Source organism: Dreissena polymorpha, chromosome 2, assembly GCF_020536995.1.
Source record: "Dreissena polymorpha isolate Duluth1 chromosome 2, UMN_Dpol_1.0, whole genome shotgun sequence".
In the NCBI taxonomy this organism is placed as follows: domain Eukaryota; kingdom Metazoa; phylum Mollusca; class Bivalvia; order Myida; family Dreissenidae; genus Dreissena; species Dreissena polymorpha.
The window spans coordinates 2,757,958-2,783,993 of record NC_068356.1 but is presented as its reverse complement, the minus strand read 5'-3'; the positions used below and the strand labels follow the sequence as shown (position 1 = coordinate 2,783,993).

General features: G+C 34.1%; 1 protein-coding gene across 2 annotated transcripts; it reads left to right on the top strand.

The window, feature by feature from the left end:
• Positions 1-24,504, top strand: LOC127865629 (uncharacterized). 2 transcript variants are annotated; one of them, XR_008042710.1, is made up of 4 exons: positions 551-888; positions 6,541-8,721; positions 23,513-23,656; positions 23,809-24,504. XR_008042710.1 is itself a non-coding variant. In XM_052405512.1 (2 exons), the coding sequence occupies exons 1-2, from the start codon at positions 124-126 to the stop codon at positions 8,671-8,673; spliced, it is 2,136 nt and encodes a 711-aa protein (XP_052261472.1). In that variant the 5' UTR covers positions 1-123; the 3' UTR covers positions 8,674-10,181. The 2 variants fall into 2 exon arrangements, 1 of the variants encoding a protein (XP_052261472.1); XM_052405512.1 differs by lacking the exons at positions 551-888; positions 23,513-23,656; positions 23,809-24,504 and adding an exon at positions 1-126 and having other exon boundaries at positions 6,541-10,181.
• The last annotated feature ends 1,532 nt before the right edge of the window (positions 24,505-26,036 follow it).

Here is a 26,036-nt window from a genome sequence, read left to right as displayed (position 1 = left end):
TCCAAATCAATACCACCCCTTTTCATTTGGAATTTAAGAATACAATATTTTAAATATGGTATCAATTGGATTCAAACAATATAAGAAATCATTAATTTTGGAATACATGTATAATGATTCAAAATGGTGAGTGTTGTTTTTACACTGAACAAGTTAATATGTGTTTGGATGAGTACATGTATGAGTTATCTGTTGTGTTCACACGTGTGTAAACGCTATGAAAACCTACAATAAGCGAACGAAAATCAGGCAATGCGCAATAAACAATAAGTAGCTGCTAAAATAATTCGATATTTTTTGTTGTATACAATGAATGTTAACGATTGAATTCAAATGTATGGGTATTTAGTTAATTTTCAGCTATATCAGATTTTACTGTGCATGACTTTAACGAATTTAGTGATAACGTCCTGTTATATTTTTCCTTGTTATGTAATCACGTTATATTCAAGATGGCGACGTCCATGCCGAGGCAGGTATCTTTCGCCATTTTATACTCTTTATTACTTGTATTATTGTTTTAATGTCGCTCACTTTCCAAGCATATCAGCATTTATTTCGTACTAATATTCGCTCTATATCTTGACTTGCCTCGCTAAGAATTCCTTAGCGGAATGACCTAATTACATCTCCACTTAGAAAAATTTACGGGAGTTAAGTAAAGATATAAAGCAAATTTTAAAACGAAATAATCGCTTATCAATTTTTTACCGACATGGTTGAAAAGTGAGTTTCATTCATAAACTAAACAAAAGTAATAAAGGGCATAAAACGGCGAAAATAACTGTCTCGGCATGGACGTCGCCATCTTGGTTTTCACGTGATTACCCCCTCTGGTAATAATGTCTCGTCAGAGCATCATTCTAACACTGATGTCAATTTTAAATGGTACGTTGCGTTAAGAGGGCAATCTCGTTTAGGGATTTTTTCTATGTTACTGAACATGTGGCTACACAAGCAATTTTGACCCATTTGGTCAAAAAATGACATTTTGAGATATCATCATTTTCTGATAGAGTAGAGTTTGGGGAATCAAAATATGAAATTTTGTGCAAAAATTCTTAGTATTTTTCATTATACAACCTTTTTCGTGAACACAGTGTATGAAATTAATAAAGTGCAAAAGTTTAAAATGAGTTTGTTTTTATTTATCACATACTAATCATTTTAAGCATTATTCAAGTAACAGTATACACAAGTAAAATAGTTTAAACAAGTTTTCATATAAACACATGTTTAAATATAAACACATTGTTTGTTAAAAGCATCTTTTTTATTATTCAGTTAATTATTATTCAATACTTTTATGAAGTGTGATAACAAAAAGGTATTTCGCAAGCTTTTTTCGTACTTCGGCGTTTTTAAACAATCTTTACATGTGAGTCACGTGCAGAATAAATCGCCGCTTTGTGTAAACGACCCATCGACAGGTTACAATGATATTAACCATTGTCAAAGATACGTTTGTGATCAAAATGCGTGCTCTTTTTACTGCTATCACAAATTGAAGAGTGAATGGTTTGAAGTGTTCAAATATGCAATATCAGTTACGATCCAGACTTGGCAATTCGCTCTAGACGAGTAAGGTATTTAATTGGATGTTTTATCATTTTTCATGATAACATGTTAGGCTGGGTAAACACAGAAAACACAAATCACATAAACATAAGTTCTTGTGTTTATTTAAACATTTATTGATAAAACTAAGGCTCATAGTAAGAACGTTGAGCTTCAAGCAAACAACATTGGATTATTGAATGATATCCGCAAACTACGGAATCTTGATAATGCCATCTGTAATCTCACCCTTCTTTCATCAAGGGCGAAACACGACTTACGAAGCGATACAAGATAGTTTGCGCTACAGTCGCGGCGACGCACGATATTTTGAGCGACAGTCGCGGCGACGCACGATGTTTTGCGCGATACACGAAGCGAATGTACAACGAAATATCGCCCTTGTGTAGGTAGTCCAAAAGGCGATATACCGTGTAAATATATCCAGCGTCGACGCGACTGTCGCGCAAGATATCGAGCGTCGCCGCGACAGTTGCGAAAAATATCGTGCGTCGCCGCAACTGTCGAGCAAAATACCGTGCGTCGCACGAAACACTAAGTGACGCACGATATTTTGCGCGACAGTCGCTGCGACGCACGATGTTTTATTGTTCAAATATTGCCCATAGTATCCGAATCTCGTGTATCGCGGTCTAATTTCAGACCGCGACACACGACGCACGAAGCGATACTCGATATTTTGCGCGACACGCGAAATGTGTAATGTTCAAATATCGCTGTAATAATATCGCCTGTCGACTGTTGCGTTTTCAAAAAATCAGAGGAGACAAAAAGGGAATATTTTTACGTCATCAGGCATGTGCATCATGTCGTATATATCTTTTGATATAATATTATTTTATAATAATGTTAATGTCTGATCAGAAATTAAAATTTGTATCATGGATATTGCAAGCTATTCGCTTCTTATACTTCAATCTGGCCATAAATAAATAATACTCGGTAAATTTGTCCTAGGTTACAATAAACTGTAAATTATGTTGAGTAACGACTGCCGATAATGTTCACTTCGTCCCTTGCGATCTTACATGTCATTTCATGCTTATTTGATATAGTATTTTAAAAAATAATTGCGAGAAAATATCGCGCAAAACAGTACGTCAATTTCTTCCTGATTTTTCTCTGAAATGACGTCAGCGCCAAATGGGTCAAAATCGCTTGTGAGGCCACACATGCATTTACAGGATGCATGATCAACCGGGTTCACAGGGGTTTACCCACTGGCTGGACAGAATGAAAACACACCGTTAAGAACTCAATTTTTGCAAATATCTCAAGTTATTGAAATTTGTTTGCAAAAATCTAAAGATCATAAAAGATATCTTAACATTTAAGAATACATCATTGGATAATTTTTAAATCGGTGCCAAAATTTCATGTTGCGTGCAGCATAATCGTGTATGTGAATTGTGTACAAATCGCATTTTTGGCCAAGAACATAGGCTTGTCAAATGAAGTATGTTTTTAACATTGCCATAAGACGCATAAAAATTGTGTTTTATACATAAATTGAATTTTTATCAGAAAAAAATGTTTAAAACGTTATTTAAAAAAAAAGGAAACACTTACCGATGTGTTTACACTCATCAACATCATTAACTCGAGTAAAAACATATCTAGACATAGAAGGTTTATGCCTCAGTAAGAGATATCATTACAATTACAAAATAGCGTCATTCAGAATTAAATACATTTAGAAGAATTTACAATATAGGGATAATACACGTTTTCGAGGGCATGATCATCTGCGGGCGTTCGAAAAATCCGTTCCTGTCCGAGTGCGCAGCAAGAGGGCAGGAACGGATTTTGAGAGCGCCCGCAGATGATCATGTCCGAGAAAATGTGTATTTTCGCTATAATTGCATAAACAAATCACACATACCAAAATAATTTTAAATAACATTGAAAACAATGTGTTTTGTTCATTCGAAATCGACAAAATAATTCGATTATGTCAATACAGTTCAAGGTTGTGTTTTACATATGCCTCACTCGGTCATCATCCGAAATGGCGAGGCTTTACCTACGGATAGGCAATTTTCGATTTAAAATGTGTTTAAACAGCGGATTAATTCGAAGTTGAAATGCAGCCGCGCAAAGAAAGAAATGAGGAATTATTTTAGAATTTACAGCAGGAACGTTGAAGGTACATTAACACTTACATTTACAGCATAGTCTTTTGAAAGTGTTGAGTAAATAACCTTAACTTCATTGACGTTGTCAATAAAATAAAGCTGTTGTCAAGAGAGTGCAGATGGTATAACTTGAAAAATTGATTAAAATAGTCATTATCCCTGTATGCATGAGGCAACTGGATCTTATTCAGTTTCCCATTTATGCTTGGAAAGTCGTCGAAGGCTGGATAAGGGAAGAAACTGCGCGTGGACCAGATTATGGATATGAAAAACACATTACAGGGCTTGAACGGCACGTGAATCGCATTGTTAATACACGATTTCTTCCGTTCAAGCCCTCCTTTTGCCAAGTTTCTGCACCCCGCCAGAAGGCATTATAGATAGAGTTTATGCAATAATGGGGTTTTAAACCTTAGTTACAATATGTCTGATTTGTGTAATACTAATGCTGAAGATTTCGTTAGAAAATTCTGCATTTTCAGAACTTGACGTGTTGAAAAAGTTTACAACGCAATTAAACATTTAAAACGAAGTAAATTATCTGGCTGTGATTGTATTTTGAATTGTATTTTATTGAATATAGTGATATTTCATTTGCCCATTGGTATGACTTATTTAACAGTATCTTTGTATCGAGCTTCTTTCCCAAAAAGTGGACAGAAGGGGTTATAATCCCTTTTCATAACAATGACACTGTTATTGATTAAAATAACTTTAAAGGGATAACTCCATTAACTTGTTTTTCAAAATTATTTACCAGGATGTTAAATAAGCGCATCGAAACTTTTTGCAATTAAATACTATTATTTCGGATGCGTAGTTCGGATTCCGGAAAGGCTGTTGATGCTATGTTTACACGTATATTTATTTCAACTGTTCAATATTATTTCAATGAAAATAAACGTGTATATGATATATACGTAGATATGTAGTTTTATAATAGTATATACCGCTATGCATTATGGTTAAAAATGTTTAAGTCTGGTATACAAGGCGAATCGCTTAGAATAGTGAAGGATATCAATGCGATTTGTAAGTCACGTGTTTTAAGTCACGTGTTTAATCATGTTCAACTTATTCAGATTATTTTAGTTATGATGTTGGACTGAGGCAATGATATGTCGCCGATTTTGTTTTCTATATTTGTTAAAGACCTTGAACTTGACCCACAGGAAAGAATTAAGTTCTGGTTAGAATAAAAATGAGATTGTGTTGATTTTACTTGTATTTGCTGATTACATGGCTATGTTCGGCAAGTCACCTGCTGAAGTTTAAACACATTAAGATAATATACTTATATACTTAATTTTCAATTTTGTAGGCTAGATGTGAACACTTAAAAAAAGGTATTTCGGGAGAGTGTTGGATTCACAGGAAAAGAAAATATAGGCAAACAATTGTAATGCTATCACAGTTATGGACAACTTTAACTATTTAAACACAGTTTTTAATCATACTCGAATTTTTAGACTAACCTTCACTAACATATTTGGTTGGTAAAGCCCTTGCTTGAATACATTATTGTTTAAATGCAATAAAATTTACATAAAACCAATAGTATTGTGTCAAATTTTCGATTTATTTGTAGGTATTGGTTTCGCGAAGTCAGATGATACACAACGAATACATTTGAAATTTTGCAAACGATTGCTACAGGTTTAAATAAATACATGTGATGTTGCTGTTTATGACGAATTAAGTAAATATCCACTGTATGTAAACATTTCATAATGCAAATTTTGAACAAACAAGCCTCGGGCGATTGTAATAAAGGTTATACAAACTGGGTCTCAAATGTCAAGAACATGTTGTATATTTTTGATATTTTATGTATTTAAAAATCCAAACGTTGTTTAAGTTAATAGTTTTATTAGCGAGTCAAATGTAGACTTAATGGCAATTTTAAACAAAGTGGTTTTCTAAAACGAATAATAGAACTTATTAAACCTTTACAAAGTTTAATAAAATATATATAATCTCTACACATCTGTTGATAATCCAAACTGGCAGATACGCCAATAATAATATACTACAAAATGAACGTTATGGTTTATGTTTTAATGACTTTGCATTAGAATATGAATTCCATTTTATTTGTATACTCCGCTTTTACACTCTATAAACAATATATATTAGTCCTATATATTATGTAAACCCATCTGTATATAAATTCAACAAGTTATTATTTCCATGTGACAAACCTGTACTTTCTTATATATGTAAATATATAAAAAGAAACTCTCGTTATAACACATACGATTCTAAATAATAATGTTAAATTAATGTCATTGACGCCTCCATAGTTTATTAATATTTTTATATTTATTATATTATGTTATTATGTTATATTATTTTGCCATACCTAGTAAGGACATAATAATGTGTATACATATAGTATGAAAACGATTTTCTCGTTTATCTGAATAAACTGACTGCCTGTCTATCTGTACATTTATTGATATTAAAAATGCAAACAATACTTTATGATGTAAAGTGTACATTTTAATGGCTGCAAAAACAAATAGACACGTAGATGTAAATTATATATGTGTTCTCGTGGATAGTTATAATAACAGTCAACAATAAAGTGTATGCATCCAAATAAAATATTTATTCATTAGATACTAAAATGATATATAAATTTATCAAAGTATTTAACTGTATACACGTTTCGTTTATATCCCTTCTTTCTAAGTGTATTGCTTAGTGGCAAAATGAATAATTTCTTTAAATAGTCTACATTTATTATATGTATATACATTGTATACAGTTATATATAAATTAATTATTTTACGAGTATACCATTACCAGTAATGCTTTTTTTCAGAGTGATTATTGCGCCCCTGAGATGTATACCGCATTGTCAAGACGACTGTCGGCTGCACTTGAAAATGCAGGAGTGACAGAAGAAATAGTGATGGCAAGAAGAAACTCATATTTGATGATCGAGACGTCTCTAGATATATGTTCAAATCTGAGAAAACGCAAAAGAATACTTTTCCATTTTGGTAGTCAATCTGAGGGCACGACGACGCCTGGACTTCGGTCTGACATTGACATTCTCGGTTGTGATTTACGGACCCACGTTATGCGAGATTGGTCTCAATGGAAACCAAAACGGAAAAACGTGAAGATGTTTAAGGATAAGGATCTCCCTCCTCAGCAGTATCTCATACAGGCTGTACGGCAAGATTCACCAGAACCAGAAACAGAATCAAAAGGCAAATATGTACTCTTTAAAAATAGCATATTATTGGTGGGCTCGGAATCGAGACGTAAAAAATGCCTAAATATTATGTTCACAAAATTTGGAAGAACACACACTTCAGGTCCTTCCACGAGTTTTTCAGACGAAGTGGATTTGGTATATGCATTGGGAGTTAAGGACTTGGTGCCCGAAATACAGCAGTGGATTCAAAGACATAGACCTGGAAATTGGCCACCGCAAGCTTTACTTGAAGAATGTAAAACATGCATGAATTTCCTTGTTCCTGTCGGACACGCTGACAGCGACACAAACCATGTTGAATGGCGACTGTCCCCAAATCTTATTGAGCGAAAATTGATGTTCAGTTTAAATTTAACTCAAATAAAGTGTTGTGTATTGCTTAAAATCATGAAGAACTCTCTTTTTAATAGCATAGTAAATGGTGGCATTACAAGTTTTCATTGTAAAACTATAGTATTATATACCATTGAAAGAATACCTGTGCACCTTTGGCAAGAACAAAACTTAGCTTTTCTATTGATACAATGTTTACATACTATGCAAAGATGGATTAAATATGGAATATGCCCTCATTATATAATAAAAGGTGTTAATTTGTTTGATGGGAAATTACGTAGAACCAAATGTAAAATATTACATACATACATTTTATCTCTCATTGAAAACAAACTTCAAGGACTTAAACAAATTGATATCGATAATATCGGAATGGCATTATCGGAACAGACAATTGAATCTATTCAACATTTGAATTGCATTCTTACTAATGGAATTCAAAATAAACTAGAGTTTGATAGGGTGGGTCGTCAGCAAAATGATGTTTGGAGATGTCTATTAGAAGTCGTCGAAAACAAATCGTTTACAAATGCGTCAAAGAATTTAAACAAAATCCTCCGTAAGTGTATCCAATATTACCTCAATGGTACTGTTTCAGAAAGAACTATAGCTGAACAATTGTTTATATGGTTAATGTCATTTCATGTATCTATGCAAGCCTCGATGATTATCCAAAATCAGTGTCATCTAAACAAATGTGTTATTTTATTCAAGCAATCACTCAGCACGGATGTCACATCAAACAGATTAAAATTGGCCTCTTTCTTGGTTTCGACAGGATATTTGCAATCAGCACTTATCGTTCTGTGCGATATACAACAGCGATTAAACGCAAAACCAATAAAGGTTTGCTGCCCATGTGGTAATCGCAATTTGAGTGATACGCTCTTGGAGACATTTACAAGATATTCGGTTGGTAAATGCTCGTCAAATGAAAACCATATGGCACTGTGCGTTCGATTCCTTAAATATGAAGCCTTTTGCGTTCCTCCTGCATTATTACTCGAAATGAACCGTACTGGTATTGAAGCGGAATACAGTAAACTAGATCGCATTCAAACGGACTGGGACAGACATGTAAGTGTTGATGCTGATGTGTTCATGTACTATTTGAAGTATCTTACGTATGGAGGACTAGGTGACATACGCAAGCAATTAAGTGCTTTGGAAGGATTGACAGAGTGTATCCAAAATCACACGGAAGAACTGTACCATCTGGAGACCGCGTATAATCTGTTAGGACACTGTGTGGAGATGACAGGACACTGTTTGGAGTTGACAGGTTTATTAGAAAAAGCTGCGAGTGTGTATTTGATGTCTCTGCAATCCAAGCCTCGTAATAACGCTGCAAACTGGCATATAAGAAGACTATGTGGAAACACCCAATACACGTAAATGTTCAATCCCAAGTGTAAATGGATATAAAAGCATGAACGTATACAAGTATGTAGCATGAGTGAAATACCAGCGTAGACGTTCACGTATCTTGATGTTTATTGTACGCATTGAATGAAACTTATTTTATGGCTTGTAAATGAACGTACATTTTGTAATTTGATTCGTTTAGCGATACAAAGTTACATAATTATTAAAATCATCACTGCAAAAAAAAATCTAAATGATATAAATATTTTGTCCCGATGTTTAATGATGTATATGATTGAATAACTAATCTAAAAAATATGATACTGGAATTAAGTGTGTAATATGAATACTTCACTATTTGTTATATATAATATTATAGTTATCCGCACGCTTTTTGAAAAGCGTGGGGATATTGTGGTTATCTCCGCCGTCTGTCCGTCCGTCCGTCCTGGCCACTATCTCCTCCTACACTGTTAGCACTAGAACCTTGAAACTTACACAAATGATAGCAATGAGCATATGTGCGACCCTGCACTATTGAGAATGTTGATCTGACTCCTGAGTCAAAAGTTATGGGGGTTTGGGTGGGGCCGCGTCAGAGTTTTTCACTCATTTTTTTTATGTTATTTTACAATAACTTCTTCATTTCTACACAGATTTACTTCAAAATGATACTCAACATCTCTTATGACAATACGGTCAATCTCAACTATGCATTGCCCCATTACCAACCCTGGGGCGCCCCCTGGGTCAAACATGCGGCGTGGTGATACGCGTCGGCCTCTGCCGCGCCTTTTCTCGTTTATATTATGTTATGACTAGGTTGATGTGAAACTAAATTGCATTCACAACTTTAGTTAAATATGTCCTATATTGAAGCGCTTTGTGAAACACAACATATAACAATTTGTGAATAACTATAACCATGCGTGCGTTACTACAAATAGCGAAGGATAAACTGTAACGATAAATTGATTAATAATATTAAAACGTCAATATATGCCCAAAATGTGGAAATATATTCAATACTCACACTTATGGCGTCTACATGTTAACATAAAAAGGGCACAACAAACAGGCCACATATTATAAAATAATGTTCATATCATAATGCACAAACTATTAGATTATTGTGTTGCGCGTATGATCATCTTTATTTCGTCATTTTTATTTTTGTCAGATTCAGTTTTTGTATTTATTCCCCTTAGAAGCTGTTTAAATGGCATAATCGCTTTAAGAAAGACTTTACGGCATTCCAAACAATCTCTCGAAGATTATAATAACGTGACGGGTGTATAGATACTGTTTCACTCTTAAACCTGCACAGATCAAAATGGAACAGTAGTTTAGTAAAATACATAATTTACCATAAATGAGAAGCCTCTCTTGGAAGCAAGAAAACTGACTATACATGTATACAAAATACCTTTATCGTAATGCAAATATATTAACACACATTGAAACTTTTATTAAAATATATTAACCGTTCGTGCTAATACTGTATTCGTCTTAATCAACACGAATTAATCTTCGAATGATATAGAGTGTTATATTATATATTTAAGAAAAAATAATTTTTATATTGATTGATTGTTTTTAAATACATAATTTGCAATTTTCTTTGCCTAATCCACTTCCATGAAGGAAGATCACACTGTTTATACAACCTTTCTTTGACATAAATCGAAAATTAGTTAAATTATTAAATTCACTTAGTACATGGTAGTGCAAGAACAGGAACAATTTTTGCTGCTTTAGCAGTGGGCATAGTCAGTCCCGGCTAAGCGACATGGAGGCCCATAGGCAGTACAACTTTTGGGGCGCACTCCCTCGGCGGCCTTGTGCCCAATAGAACACCAGTGCTCAGTTATTTTCATTCGTTTAAATTAGCCTACCAAGTGTGGCAAGTTATCAAATTTGACAATGTCCTTGTATAGGTATAAAATGACATCTTGTAAGGAAATAACTAGCAAAACAATACGTTTTTTGCAAAAAATAAATGAGTGTAACTTGGTAAGACAATCTCAAGCCGTCAATCGTAACATTCAATTGATATACGATAGTTGGCTTTGTCAAGTCATTATCTTGGGCTAAATAAGTAATTAAGTAAGTATTTGTATTTGTGAGCGTTAGCTCACAAATAATGCAGACGCAATTTTGCAAATCAGTATGGGCGGGCTTAGCTATGGTAGGAACCGTAACCCGTGACTGCTTGTGTGGATAACTGCAGTACAATTTAGCAGACGACGAATCTAAAAGCGTCTGCTCTAACCACCGCATCTGCCTGTTCTCATGGGTACACTACATAGTGTGTATTTAACAGCTTGTAAGACAGAGTTGGCCAGTCTAGTGTTTATCATTGAAATCTGTACATATTGGCTGCTACATGGAAAACGGGGCTTAATGCATGTCAAATAAGATAAGCCTGTGCACACTGATTAGCTGTATCAATGATTTGAAAAAAAAAAACACATCTCGACCCGTGCTTTAAGACACACTCTCTATAAATTTGAATGGATTGTGGTCATTTCAAAATTGCGATAGAAAAAGCTATAACATAATTTTGAAAACTGAGTTGCGTCTAAGATTATACAACAGCGAACAAATTCAGTGCCTTCAGCGCTTTGATTTATTTTCGTCACGGTCTCATCGGGCCCCTAAAAGTCGCGGGGCCCATAGGCAGTTGCCTACTCTACCTTATGTGTTATCCGGGACAGGGTCTAGTTTAGTTCATTGCACAATATTAAAAAGACATTTTTATGGAAAAAAAAATACATTTAAAAGTTCACTTTTATTTGTATGTCCAAGTTTAAAGGAAGACATATTTAGAAAGTTCGAAAATTGCTCACAAGAAAAGAAGGCAGTAATCAAGCGATTTACTTGCGATTAAAATATACTGTCCGAAGAATAAAAGACATTAATTATGGACAAACACCCGTATGTCCGAAAATTAAGAAGCATGATAAAATAATTACTTAGGCTAAAAAAGAGAGTGTCCGAAAACTTAGAGTAATTAAGGTATTCGATTATTCAATCTTAAATCTTGAGATATCGGCACAAACTGCTAGAAAAACTGTCTTTTATGCATCAAAGATTTTTTGCAAATGTATTCCAATGACTTGAGATATTTGCAATGTGAAGTTCTTAATGGTGTGTTTACATTCTGTCCAGCCCGTGTTTAAACCACTGTTAACCCCTTTGATACTGCACCCTGGTACCGGTCGTTGTGTCTGGGTTAGAGAAAAGAGATTTTGAAGCAGGAACTGATTTTTAAATGGTTCATTTCTACATTGTTAATAACTTTAATGTTTCTTTTTGAAATTCAGTTTGTATCCTGTTACGAAGGTCTCCTGGAAACTGACTTCCACGGTTGTATAATTTATGAAAGTCAATCATTGTATTAAGCATATTTTTCCATTTACATTCCCATTGACGATTGTATGAATCCGTGTGCAATTCAGCGGGGCAAAAAAAAATATATAGATCTATTATATTTAAACCTCTTTCTGTATATTCTTTTATTATTTATCATATTTTAGTTCATTCTCGGTTTCTATTCCACGCAAATTCCACGGTGATTTAACAGGGGTTATGTTTAAGTTTTAATTTCTTCCTCTCGGTGTTGAAATCCTTTTAGACCAGATTTTGTCAACATAATTTAATTCTATCATTTTTCAGATAATTATGATTATATAAGCCAGGCATGTCAAATGTTGGTTGGTTCCAATTTATTTTCCATCTCGTTTTTACGCTTTCGAAGAAAAAAACATATGTACCTACTTTTGTTTTTTCAATTTTTTTTTTACTTGAGTAGGATTTGAAGTGTGACATTAAATCGAAAGTTTCATTCAGAGGTACTGCAGAGCCATCTAGGGTATGTAAGTATCGCTAGCAAATTGTGACAATGTGTACTCTTTGAATTATTTGTTATTCTCTAAATCTTAGGATTAGCATTAATGTAATAGAATTTTTTTCAGAGCAAAGTATGAATATTTTTTAACTGAGTGGAACACCTTGTCTTCAACCACGTTGTGTAGGAACAAATCAGATAAAAACACATTGCGTGACCGCCGATACCTGAATGCTATTGTCATCTGTATAAATAAGTATATCGTAAAAGAGTCTGGTATTCTCTCATATGAACCTACCTATGTTGAAATCAGTTTGGTCAATGCTTATTATTTTATAAACTTCAATCTGTTGGCAGAACCCATTTTATATACAGTATTAAATAATGTTACTGGCAGCCAGTTCAGCAAAAATTGTTTAGGTTATAACCTGTTTTGGTTTATCACCTATTATTATTATATTATTCACAAAATATTTGTTATTAGTTAAATACAGATCTTGTTTCAACAGAGAGTATTCATTGACAAGTATGAAAACAAAACAACCAAGTATTCCACTCCGCAATGTGTATGGACATTTGTGTTAAGGCTTATCAGAATTTTTAATGTAGATTGCTTGTCATATACATTTTGATGTTAACTGTTGTGTAGAAATCTATGCAAAACACATTTATGACGAACACAAGTTTGAGACAACAATATTAGACAAACATCGATAAAGTTGTTTAAGATGTGAACATCATCTAAAAACAGTGAATTTGCATATATAATGTCAAACATAACAAATTAAATTGTTTTCCTGGTGTATCAGCCCACTCTAAATAAGGAAATTGAAAAAAAATTATTATCATATCGCATTTCACCATTTCCACGTTCAAAATGATAAAACCACAACTACCCCACGTGCAAAAGCGCCCGATTGTAAAGGATGAATTATTTTATCATTATCTTGCTAATAATATAGTAATATGATTACATGTACAATTTTAAATCGAGATCTTAACTCATAACTGATATATTCAAGTTTGAAAAGTGTTGCGTTAGAAAAGCCTCAAAGTGAAGATAGTAAATGGGTTACGTAACATTGGTGTCATTAATGTCGGTTTTCTGATTTCACAGTCATTTAGCTTTCTTCGATCGGACAATATTCTTAATCTTAACGCTGCGTATTTAAATATACGAAGTAAACTTGAATCAGACATTTTTCAAGAAATGTACACAAGCATTCCAAAATATCTGACTGTCAACATACACCATTTGTTCGTACTGTGTATTTTAGTCAATCATTTATTTTCTTGGTAGATTTGCAAACTATTTCATTCCCGATTCTGCTTTAGAAACACATATGACTGAAGAACTGTTCCAAGTTCTATTAATATACTAAGCATATTAACACAAGCAATTTTATATCCGGAATAACAATCCTATTGATCGACGTGTCTCGACATTGCTCACGCATTTATTGGTAACGCACATCGCCTCCACCAGATTTAAATTGGCTTTAATACTGAACTGATCACGGAACTTGTATTACACGGTTGTCTATGCCAAACAACGGATGGTAAAGCAAGCAATCAAGCCTTTCGGTACATGTGTCAATCTTGTATCACAGTATTAACGCGTACTATAATTTGCAAATTATTCTAGAGGTAATCGTCCTCTTAATCAAATATTATTGTTTGTTGTGTTCAATTTCTTAAGCAGGATACATTTATGCTTGCAATGAAAAGGGTTGGGCTTAAAGCGGAATTTATTAACGTGTCCGAGTTAAAATGGATTGAGAGAGATAGAGATGTCTGTGCGGATGATCAAGAACTGTTTACTGTATCAGACGTATGGAAGGCTATTTAACTGATTCATGCAAGATAATGCTTGGATTACATCGGAAGAGTACAATACACATCACAGTCAAGCACTGAATCATCACGAGACAGAATTTAACCTGTTATGTCATTGCTTGAATACGTAAGGTTACTTGAAAATTGATGCTGCTGTTTACTTTTTCTGGGATACAGGCCTCGCAATAATTCTGCAATCTGCTCTACGAGACGTCTAAGTGAAAACATCAATTGAAAGATGTCACGAAAATCCGAATATCCGAACATTCGGACCCGCACCGAATATTCGAATACTATTTTCCGAATCGAATTTTCGGAAGAAAAAAAATCGAGTAATTTCAAAGACTTTGTATTCTTGAAATTTGATTCAAAAATTGTTAATAAAAGTTGTTCCTCGTATCATAGTGTTTATTCCGGTAGGCGCGATAATGCGTCGCTATGGTGATGAAAGTATACCTATTATAAATCCCGCTGATTGCATACCTTTAGGAAACGTTAATTGACCAAAGACAGTCACTTTATGTAAAAATTATGATAGGTGCAAATCGCGTCGGCAATTAAAACACCGACCTGCACTTGATATAAAGACTAGAATTACATTTCAAATGGTCAAAGATTAAATGAGTAAAGGAAAAGCCGACTTGTTGTAAATAACAAATAAGAACTTATGCAAAAGATTTGAGAGATATTTGCTAGTAAAAATGGAACCGAATGCTAAACCTCTTGACAGGTGGAAATGTCACGAGAGCGATATTCCGAAGTCGCTCATGTTGCTAGGAGTGTTCTTTCTGTGCCTGCAACTTCTGTGTCATATTCTCAACCACTGGTTTACTTATCAATAAACTTTAAAATAGACTCGCCAGTGATCTTGTAAACGCAAGCGTGTTTTTGAATAAGAAAAATGTTCATGTGCCCAGTGACGCCGATCCGAGTGACTTTTTAATGTGGCAACGGTAAAAGACTGACTGCTAAACAGGTTCAAAGTGTGTTGGGGCATCTTGTTTCAGTATCTATCGTTGGTGTTTAGTCCGTATATAATAAATTTGTTTTGTTTGAATGTGTTCGCTATGTAAATAATACGTTTAAGTTCAGCTTAAATTATTTCTAGATCTAACTGTTTTGTCATGTAATCGTTTTGTCGTCATGTAAATATGGTGTTTCTCGTTCTATTGTTGATGTACAATATTAAAAGTTTTAAAACAGTTTTTGTCATTCAATTTTAATTTTAATAAAAAAATAATCAACTTCGAATTAGCGACGGCAACGCTGTGTCAATATTTATTCACTTTCGGTGAACTTCCGGTAAAAACGAAAGTAGAATTCATGGAGTAATGGTACGGTAAACAAAGTTGATTAAAAAAAATCCAAGAGATGTTGACCGAATATCCGAATATTCGTTTGGAAGGATGACCGAATATTCGAATACCAAAATCGGTATTCGTTGCCATCCATTTGAAACCATTGCATGTAAGGTTAGATATCATAATGTGTGTATGCATAGAAAGGAACAAATATCAAACTGAACCTCTGTTAGGTTTGAACAGGTTATAGTTCTCAACAAATATAACTATGAATATGCTTAAACCATTAGCAACATGGACAATTCAAAGATTCTTAAAGCATATTTTCGTTGATCTAAAAGCAAATTATGCGCATTTGTTTTTGTAGTTGTTCTATTTGTGTATATTTGTATATGCTGTTTTTAACTTTACGTTACAAGAATCTTAGGCTTTGTTCTTTGACTTTTTGAAATAGATCGATAAACCGATGCACGCGTTCTTTTAATCCATAGTAACCTAGGAGAAATGTGGTAATGCTTTTTTCGTTTAGTCTTACGGAAAAACAATCGTGTATGGTCACGTCACTCAGGAAACCTGCCATTCAACCGACTGACCGATCTTCACAAGAAGATCCATATACGACCGCGTTGTCCAATTTTAGCTAGAATTAATAAATGCATGAATTATAAAATAGATTTGGCATTTCTTAATCAACATCTTTAACATTATATTGAAACTTAAATCATATATCATTTTTTGCGATTGTTATTCTAAAAGTTTATTTAACTATGAATACCAAACTATTTAGTTTTCATATCAAGTTATTATTAGGTTATTTTTTTGTTATTGTGATAATAACTTTAAAATATTGTGAACATAGTATACATTGTTTGCGTTGTGTGTTTGTTGTGTTGATTGAATGCATGTTTACAAGTAAACACCAACACTGCAACTACATGCTACAAATGAATGCACTTCGAAAGTGGCCTTTTCACAGATTTTGGCATATTTTGAAGTTTGTCATTAAATGCTTTATATTGATAAATGTAAACATTGGATCTTAAAAGCTCCAGTACAAAATCAAGAATAAAATTAAAAAAAGGAAAACAAGTAGCCGGTACCAGTGCTCGAACCAGTGACCCCCGGAGTCCTGGAGTTAGTCTGAAATAAAAACGCATTAGCCCTCTCGGCTACTCCGCCAGGTCTACACGGTATTAGTATTTTATACCTTATATATGCAATCTTCGTAGTTTCTTAAATTTAAACGACAACAACAGAACTCTCCAAATTATTCAATCGTTTCGCGTTGCAACGCTTTATAATTTTTAGGTTTTCAAATCGTCAAAAGATACATGGCTATATTGGACTATGGTAAATGTTCAGTAATACTGTTAACTCACAAATATCATAACTAAAACGAAAATTTGCGATTCTGAAACAACTTTTTTCAATTTTGTCAATTTATCATTAATTAAGCAACACTTGAGAAAACCGACTTGTAGTGGTTAACCATGACATCGGCATTTATATATTGAGTTTTAATTTAATATTTAGTGTGCGTGTGTGTATGCTAAGTGTGTTGTTAAAATATTATTTGATTTGACTGATACATGCGTCTGCATATTTGTTTTGCATAATTGATCATATTACAATCAGATGTATGCTAAATAATGGATTGATCTCATTATAAGCTCGATTAATACAGTAATACTATCTTTGAATTCATCATATGTAGGCAAGTAGGAATTGGTGCAGTCATGAAATGGTCTAGTTAAACACCTATTAAAAATTTGCAAGTTGATTTTGAGCATGCAATTACGTTTTGCACCATTGTCTCGTTTATATAAATGTATTATTCGATCGTGTAAATCGCCATCGCAAATTACGCTGACATACTTTCTTTAAAGGGAACATGTAGATTCTACATCGTAATAGTGTCGTACTCAACGCAACTGTTGATTTGTTTGATATTTTAGAACATTATATATGTTTATATAATATTTGATATTTTAGAACATTATACATGTGTATATGATATTCTTGATTGTGTTTATGTATGTCGAGATTTTAACAGTAGAGTTGGTGATAAAGAAAACAAAATTGTTTGTGATAAATTTGAAAGTTGTATTAATCGCCACGATTATACTTCAGATTGCATCACTGACAGGCCTCATTAGATAAATCACTGTACATCCACGGCGTAAAATTACTCCATATTTGTAAAAGCGCATCATTTCGCAGTGTAAATTGTCGCATTGGTAATAGTGATCAGTACACGTTTTTGTCAAATAACGGCTGTTCGCCGATCGATTATCTTTTAACCAAAAAAAAAGTTACTTCTCACAGATACAACAATTTTATATACAATGTTTTAATAAATGGAGTGACCATGTTCCGCTATGCTTTTTGTTGCCATATCGAAGACAACCAATCAGGTATAAAATATAAATGGAATGACTCCCTGCTTGAACAATTTCGATCGTGGATCATTAGAATCGTGCCAACTTTATATGGTATTGTGCATAATATCAATTGCCCTGACAGGGACTCGCTTAACATTTTAATTTATATGTTTTCAAATACTATCCGCCCGCGATGTTGCAAATCCATTGTTTGGCAAATATTGTTTTTATTCACACTATTTTTATTTTGAGGGTTAACCTTAAAGAGATGAAGTTTGGTATGACCATGATTGTATTTTGGCCATAATAATGTATTTAGAAGCGCTTAGACAGTTTAATGTCGACAAAAGCGATACTAACAGGTCTATGTTGTGTGATGTAAAACTATTTATAAAAGTATTGTTACAAAGAAAAAAGCACGCCAATTATTATAACGAATGCCCGACTAAGCAAATTTACGCAAAAGAATTAAGGAAAACATTTTAAATCGAAATCTGCAAAAAACTTCTTCCAAAATTACTCTCCATGAGTTTAAACATTATTTTGAAATAGTTAAGTACAGACATTTCGACTGAGAGGAATTATGATGCTGAATATTTTAATAGTCATTATGATTTTGATAATCCTAATAATGTTTACCATGAGCTTGATGGCCCAATTACAGTTGAAGAGATAATTAATGCTGATAAGCTATTGAAGAAGAAAAAAATCTTGCGGATCTTTTTAAAAAGCGTGGGGATATTGTGGTTATCTCCGCCGTCCGTCTGTTTCTCTGTCTGTCCGTCCGACTCTCCGTCCTGGCCACTTTCTCCTCCTACAATATAAGCACTAGAACCTTGAAACTTACACACATGGTAGCAATGAGCATATGTGCAACCCTGCAATATTTTGAATTTTTATCTGACCCCTGGCTCAAAAGTTATGGGGGTTGTGGTGGGGCCAGGTCAGAGATTTTCACTCATTTTTATGCCCCCGGTATGGTTCATTGGCCATAACTTTTGAAATATTGAAGATAGCAACTTGATATGGCATGCATGTGTATCTTAAGGAGCTGCACATTTTGAGTGGTGAAAGGTCAATGTCAAATTCATCCTTCAATGTCAAAGGTATAAAAAAACAAATCCAAGGAAGTAATAAGCTTTAAAGGGAGGTAAGTAATGAACCTGCAAAATGATATAAAAAAAATTAATGAATGCGGCGCAGGAGGGGTTATTGTGTTTCAGACAAACTCAAATGTCAAAAAAACAAATCCAATGGAAGTAATAAACTTTAAAGTGAGGTAAATAATGAACCTGCCAAATGATAATTTCTTTTAAATACATCACAGCGGCGCAGGAGTGGGCATTGTGTTTCTGACAAACACATCTTTTGTTTTATTTTATTTTACATTAACTTCTTCATTTCTACACCGATTCACTTCCAATTGATATTGAACATCTCTTATGACAATACGGTCAATCTCAACTATGCATGGCCCCATTACCAACCCTGGGGTCAAACATGCAGCGTAGGGATACGCATCGGCCTCTGCCGCGCCATTTCTAGTTATACTTGAATCAGAAACAACTAACGGGTAATGCATTAAAAGCAATAAATATTTTATTATCTAAATGGCAATACTTTGATTAAAAAGCATAACGACTTTGTCAATATTTGACGCATTTGTTGGTTTAATTTTAAACTATGCTTCGGAAGTTTGGGGCTATACTAAATCTAAGGTATTAGAAAGAATCCATTTGAAATTTTGTAAACGATTATTTAAGTTTAAACTTAACACGTGTAATGCATGTGTCTATGGTGAGCTGGGTAGATATCCTTTGTTCATACATAGATATGTCCGTGTAATTAAATATTGGTTTCAGATATGTAGATCTGAAATTATTATTATTAAAACTATGTATAACTTAGCTATTTCAGATTACCACAAAGGCTGTAATATTTGATATTTAATGTTTGATGATTATGGTTTCAGTCATGCCTTTTAGGATATAAATACCTTTAGTTAATATTGAGATAAACGCATTTGTAGAGGTATTTAAACGCAGAGTATATGATAACTTTACACAGGACCTGTAAAGAACGTTAAATAACAGTTAAATAATCGACATTTTAAACTAATTTTGACTATGATTCCTACTTAGACATTCTACCAAGAAGTTTGATATACTTTTTCACTAGATTAAGAGTGTCAGCACACCTTTAACATATACAAACAGGTCGCTATGCAAGAGAAATTTCTAGAAATCAACGATACTGCATTTGTTGCGATTCAACCGATATCGAAGATGAATTTCATTTTATTTGCATTTCCTCGACATTAGAAACAAGTGTTCCGCGGTCGGAGACATATGACCCCAAACAAGGCTTTGAAATAGTGAACCCAATTTCAATAGGGGTCATCTACTGTCCAATGGCAATGCGCATGTGAAGTATCAAGCCAATCGGTAGATTCGTTGACGAGTTATTTTATCCCACTTTTACAGCGAATTCGGTTGATTAAAGCCCCGTTGATTAAATTTCTGCTTTAAACCACGGCACGAAATGACGTCATTTTTTTTACAAAATGACGTCATTAATCCAGCGAAATTATCCAGTTAAACTAATTTTGTTTAAATAAAAAGGTTTACTGAATAAAAAGTGTGATAAATAGATTAATAGATTAGTGTTGATTATAGAAGAGGTTTATCATGGTCGGCACGAAAACGAAAAAGCACTCGCCAAGGCTCATGCTTTTTGTTTTCTAAGCCTCGCATGATAAACCTGATCTATAATCAACACTAACCTATTATTCTCTATGATCAGAAACGCTTTTCCGACTTATTGTGCTAGTGACCATGACCTTAAATTTAGTGACCCCAATTTCAATAGGGGTCATCTACTGTCCAAGGCCAAAGCACATGAGAAGTATCAAGCCAATCGGTGAATCAGTTGACGAGTTATTGATCGGAAACGGTTTCACACTTAATGTGTAGCAGTGACCTTGGCCTTTGACCTAGTGGCCCCAATTTCAATAGGGGTCATCTACTGTCCAAGGCCAATGCACACGGGAAGTATAAAGCCAATCGGTGAATCAGTTGACGAGTTATTGATCGGAAACGAGAGTACTCTTAGTTTGCAACAGTGACCTTCACCTCTGACCTAGTGACTCCAATTATAAAAGGGATACTCTACTGTCCAAGGCCAATCACATGTGAAGTATAAAGCCAATCGGTCAATTCATCAACGAGTTATTGATCGGAAACTATTTTCACACTTAGTGTGATAGTGACCTTGACATGTGACCTAGGACCCCATCTACTTACCAAGGCCAGTGCACATGTGAAGTATCGGTCAATTGGTTGACGAGTTATTGATCGGAAACAATATTCACACTTTCACACAATTTTAATTGGCGTTATCTACTGCTCAAGGCCAATGCACATGTAAAGTATCAAGCAAACCGGTCGATTCGTTGACGAGTTATCGATCGGAAACGAACTGGGCTACCGACAGACAGACCGACCGACATCCAGCAAAACAACAACTTAGTGTAAAAGTGACCTTGATCTTTGACCTAGTGACCTCAGTTTCAAAAGGGATCATTTTCTGTCCAATTCCAATGCACATGTGAAGTATCAAGCAAATCGGTCAATTTTTGACGAGTTATTGATCAAAAACGAACTGGTCTACCGACAGACGGACCGACCGACATCCAGCAAATCAATATACCCATTCTTCTTCGAAGAGGGGCATACAGAAACACACAAACATGTTATTACAAAAGGCCATCTGCAATCGAAAATCCAAAAGAACTTATAGTAGTATGCCTTTTGTAAAAGAATCACTTAAAGTACGAACATCTATTATTAATGCAAGAATTCTTTTATTGACCATCCTCTTTTTGTTATATTTAATTTGTGCTCACCCACTTTATTAGATAAATCAATGATTTTTTTGTAAATATGTATAATTTTTTTACTGTTTTCATTATGTGTTGTTGACGATGTACATTCCACGAGTCGAAATAAACTGTCTGTCTGTCTATTAAATACGTAATCGTGTTTATTCAACGGTACTAGGTTCTTTATTGCATATAAAACAAGAGCACCGCATAACGGGTGTCACGCTCGGCTGCGGGTGCAGTTTTGGATAAATGAAAGCTTGTCAGAATATTTTTAGAGGTCACGGTGACCTTGACCTTTGACCTTGAGACCCAAAAATGGGTATAACTAATCAAGGTGCAGCTTCATATGAAGTTTCAAAGTTGTAGGTTGAAACACTTTGATTTTAGAGCCAATGTTCAAAACCTTGACAAAATGTCATGGTTTTAGCACGACGCGGACGGCGGACGACAGAACGACGGACACGACGAGCTGGCTATGACAATACCTCGGGTTTTCTCCGAAAACAGCCGAGCTTATAAGAAGTATGATGAAAAAACACATCACTTTGAGAATAAGCAATTTTATCTATTACACACCTTAAGAAGCGACCTACCGTAAAGTCTGCTTTTTTATTCAGCTTGTCTTGTGGATGGGTTTTGTTATTACATGTGTACAATTAATGATTCTTTTATATTTACGGGATGGTGATGTGTCCGTGAAAAAAGTCGTTCAAGTTGTTAAGAAAAACACATTAAATTTCAAAATGACAATGGACATTTAATAAAAGGAGTTTTTCACATTTTCATACGAATATAGATGGTCATTTCTAATATTTTGTATTGATCATGTATATGACGCATGCATCTAAATGACAATGAAGTTAACATATGCATGCGTGTCAACCGTGCAATACAAAGATATAAAACACCTGTACGCGATCACAAGTTGTCACCGAATGATGACTTACCGACCGATGTCACTCAGCTGTGACAAAAGTAATCGCCGTCTACATAAATTATACACAAGATTATTATATTATGTTGTTTGTTACGTTACGTTACGTTAACGAACAGTACATTATATCACACCACATCATATCAAATTATATTATATTATCCAATCAGCTTTCGCCCTTTATACAAGGTGACTGTCCAATATTTTACTGTATTAGACGCGTGTACGTGCAATGTAATCCGCATTGCACTTAAACCGATTATTTTTCGAAAATGTTCGAATCTACTCCGAAAGTATCGTAACAAAATCAATAAATCCTTCATCGTATGGAAACTTGACATAGTGCATATCTGTGAAAACGCGGTAAACAATAAGCACCACATCTAAAACATGCTAAAATATTAAAATATCAGATCATCGGAGGATTTTGGTCAGGCACAGCGGCAAAACAACGCGGAATGGGAGAACTCCCATTTCTCGAGTCGATTTTTTAAATTTATTTTCTACATGTTCTTAATCAAATTACACAATAATTTGGAGCTCTTAAAATTAAAACACTATAATGTATTTAATTGTTTTTTAGGTTTTCTTCATTTTTTATTTAAAATCATATGCTGTACTATGTAATAACAACAGAATAACAGTAGGCTGTAGAACGCAAAACAGCTACATATTTTACTACAGGTGTACAGATATACAACTTAAAAAAACTGTTCCCCGAGGCTTCTCCTGTTGACAGTAATACACCATTCTTCCGAAGTCAACTGCCTCATTGTCTGGCCCTTCAATGCTGACCATCACCAGAGCATTGTGGACAGCAGACTTCAGGTGAGCAAGATTTTCTCTTTTTTTGTACCATGTCTTATTGAAGTCTGATATACACACTATTTGTAAAATAACTCTATTATACTTTTAAATCGCTTTCATTTAAATACAAAGATATATTAAGCATTTTTCGTGTCTTATTGTATTATTGACAGTCTAGTCAAGTACCCACAGAGCATTACCGACTGCTGAAAGCACTGGACTGCACATGGGATGAAAGCACTGGACTGCACATGGGATGAAAGCACTGGACTGCACATGGGATTAAAGCACTGGACTGCACATGGGATGAATGCACAAAGAGCACATCATACTCACAAAAGGGTGGATTTTTTTTCAAAAGATTTTTTTATTTATTCGTATATTATATGTTTATAAACTTACAATAGGATGTGCTTTCATATTTTATTATATGAAGTGTCTTACCTGTAATTTGTAATTTAAAGTTGTACAAGATTATTCACTTTCGATTTCATTTAGTGTCGCTTTCACTCCATACCTATAAAAATGTTTAGTAAAGTAAATATATTCTTACATCCTTCAACTTATGTTACCCATGGACAATCTTGTCACTACTGTCGAACCCACTGGCTCGCTGCTTGGGGCGCTTGGTCAGAGGTTTCAGGAGCTCTAACAACGTCCTGGAAACGTTCACTATTCACTTATTGCACGTCTGTCAGCAACGATTCATTAGAAGTACTAACCGAGAAATAGGTATATTCAGATTTCCCAGACACAGGACCTGGTAGTTTCTTAGATCATATAATTCTGTCATGCTCAAAAGCTTCAGAACTCTCTGTTGCAGGTATATAGCGTGTTACATAAATATCAAATAAACTATTGGATGTGAATTTAATGTTGGTGCTGTTAATTTTAGTCGCCTTTGAGAAAATACGGTGAAAACATTTTAAGTTTGCGGGAGCAATCAAATGAGAGATTTGACTACAATTAATTCAAACTATAACTTCAATTACGCTGAAAAGTATATCGTATGTTGCTGAAAAAGCACAAGCATACAGTAACAAACACTGGCAAACACTCAGAATTGCCGATATTATTAGATAAATTGTTCATGTTACAGATTACTTAAGGCAGCTCAGTCTAGCCAGTATTTTATCAAAACAATACCGATTTAAATGCAGTTTAAAATGCTACTCTGTTGACATATTATCTTCACGAAATTCCTAAGCGATTCAGGATTATCGTGAAATGACTGAAAATGGTGACACAATTTTACACAGTTTTACTAGAGGCCTTTAAGAGGAATCAGGAAATGTGTGAAATGTCCTTGTTTGATTTTAATTATTACATAATTATATTGCTTTCTGATTAATAGTGAAGTTAGTAGTTAAACTGATACCATTATAAACCCGTTTTGATTTTTTTTGTTGTTGATTTTTTTTTTTTTATATGATCTTATAAATATTTACATATGAGCAACAATTATTTTATAAAGCAGTTAACAATTGTGAATAAAGATGAAATCGTTTCAGGATTTCATAAAATGACTGAAGGCATTTTTCAGTCATTTCGTGATATTCCTAAAGAAATCAGGCATTTCGTGAAGTCCCTAAGTGAAAACGTCATTTCACGAAAATCCTAAATCGATTAGGAATGTCGTGAAATTCCTAGTTTCACAGATTTACTGTAACATATATATGACAAACTCACATTGGACTCGCCATTCGACGCGTCCAATATATATGTCAAAAGAGTAGCATTTGTATCCGTAGTATCGGCCCTCTAGATGTATACATAACAATTTTGGAAGTGAAAAAAATTAAATCGCATGTGTTATGTGTCAATATATAGTTAAAAGTGTATTCCTGGACATAGGAACGAAAACTGCATTTAAATCGGAATTGTTTTGACAAAATACTGGCTAGACTGAGCTCCCTTTAGTAATCTGTAACATGTACAATGTATCTTATAATATCAGCCATTCTAATTGTTTGCCAGTGTTTGTTACTGTAAGCTTGTGCATTTTCTATAAATGGTAACGAAACTCTCGCTCATGTTGTTCTAACAATATTTTTACTTTTTTCTAAAAAAAAATAAGCGACATATAAAATATTTGATAAAGCCGCTAATACAGCTGCTTAACCAAAACAAATTAACATAATTATATGTTACGTAAAATATTACCTTCTTTCAAATGAACATCCGAAATCATGGGATTGATCGTCGTAATAGACAAGGATAACCAGCAAATAAATTAAAACTTCTAAAAATTAAAACAAATGATCTTTCTACCACGTCTGATTGTTTTTCGTTTAAGTAACGATACTTTGAGTTGGGCCGATACTATGAGAATAAGGGCTATTTGTACACATATGGGACCGTATAAGGAACACCGTTTAATTATGAAAGTAACCGCCCGTAC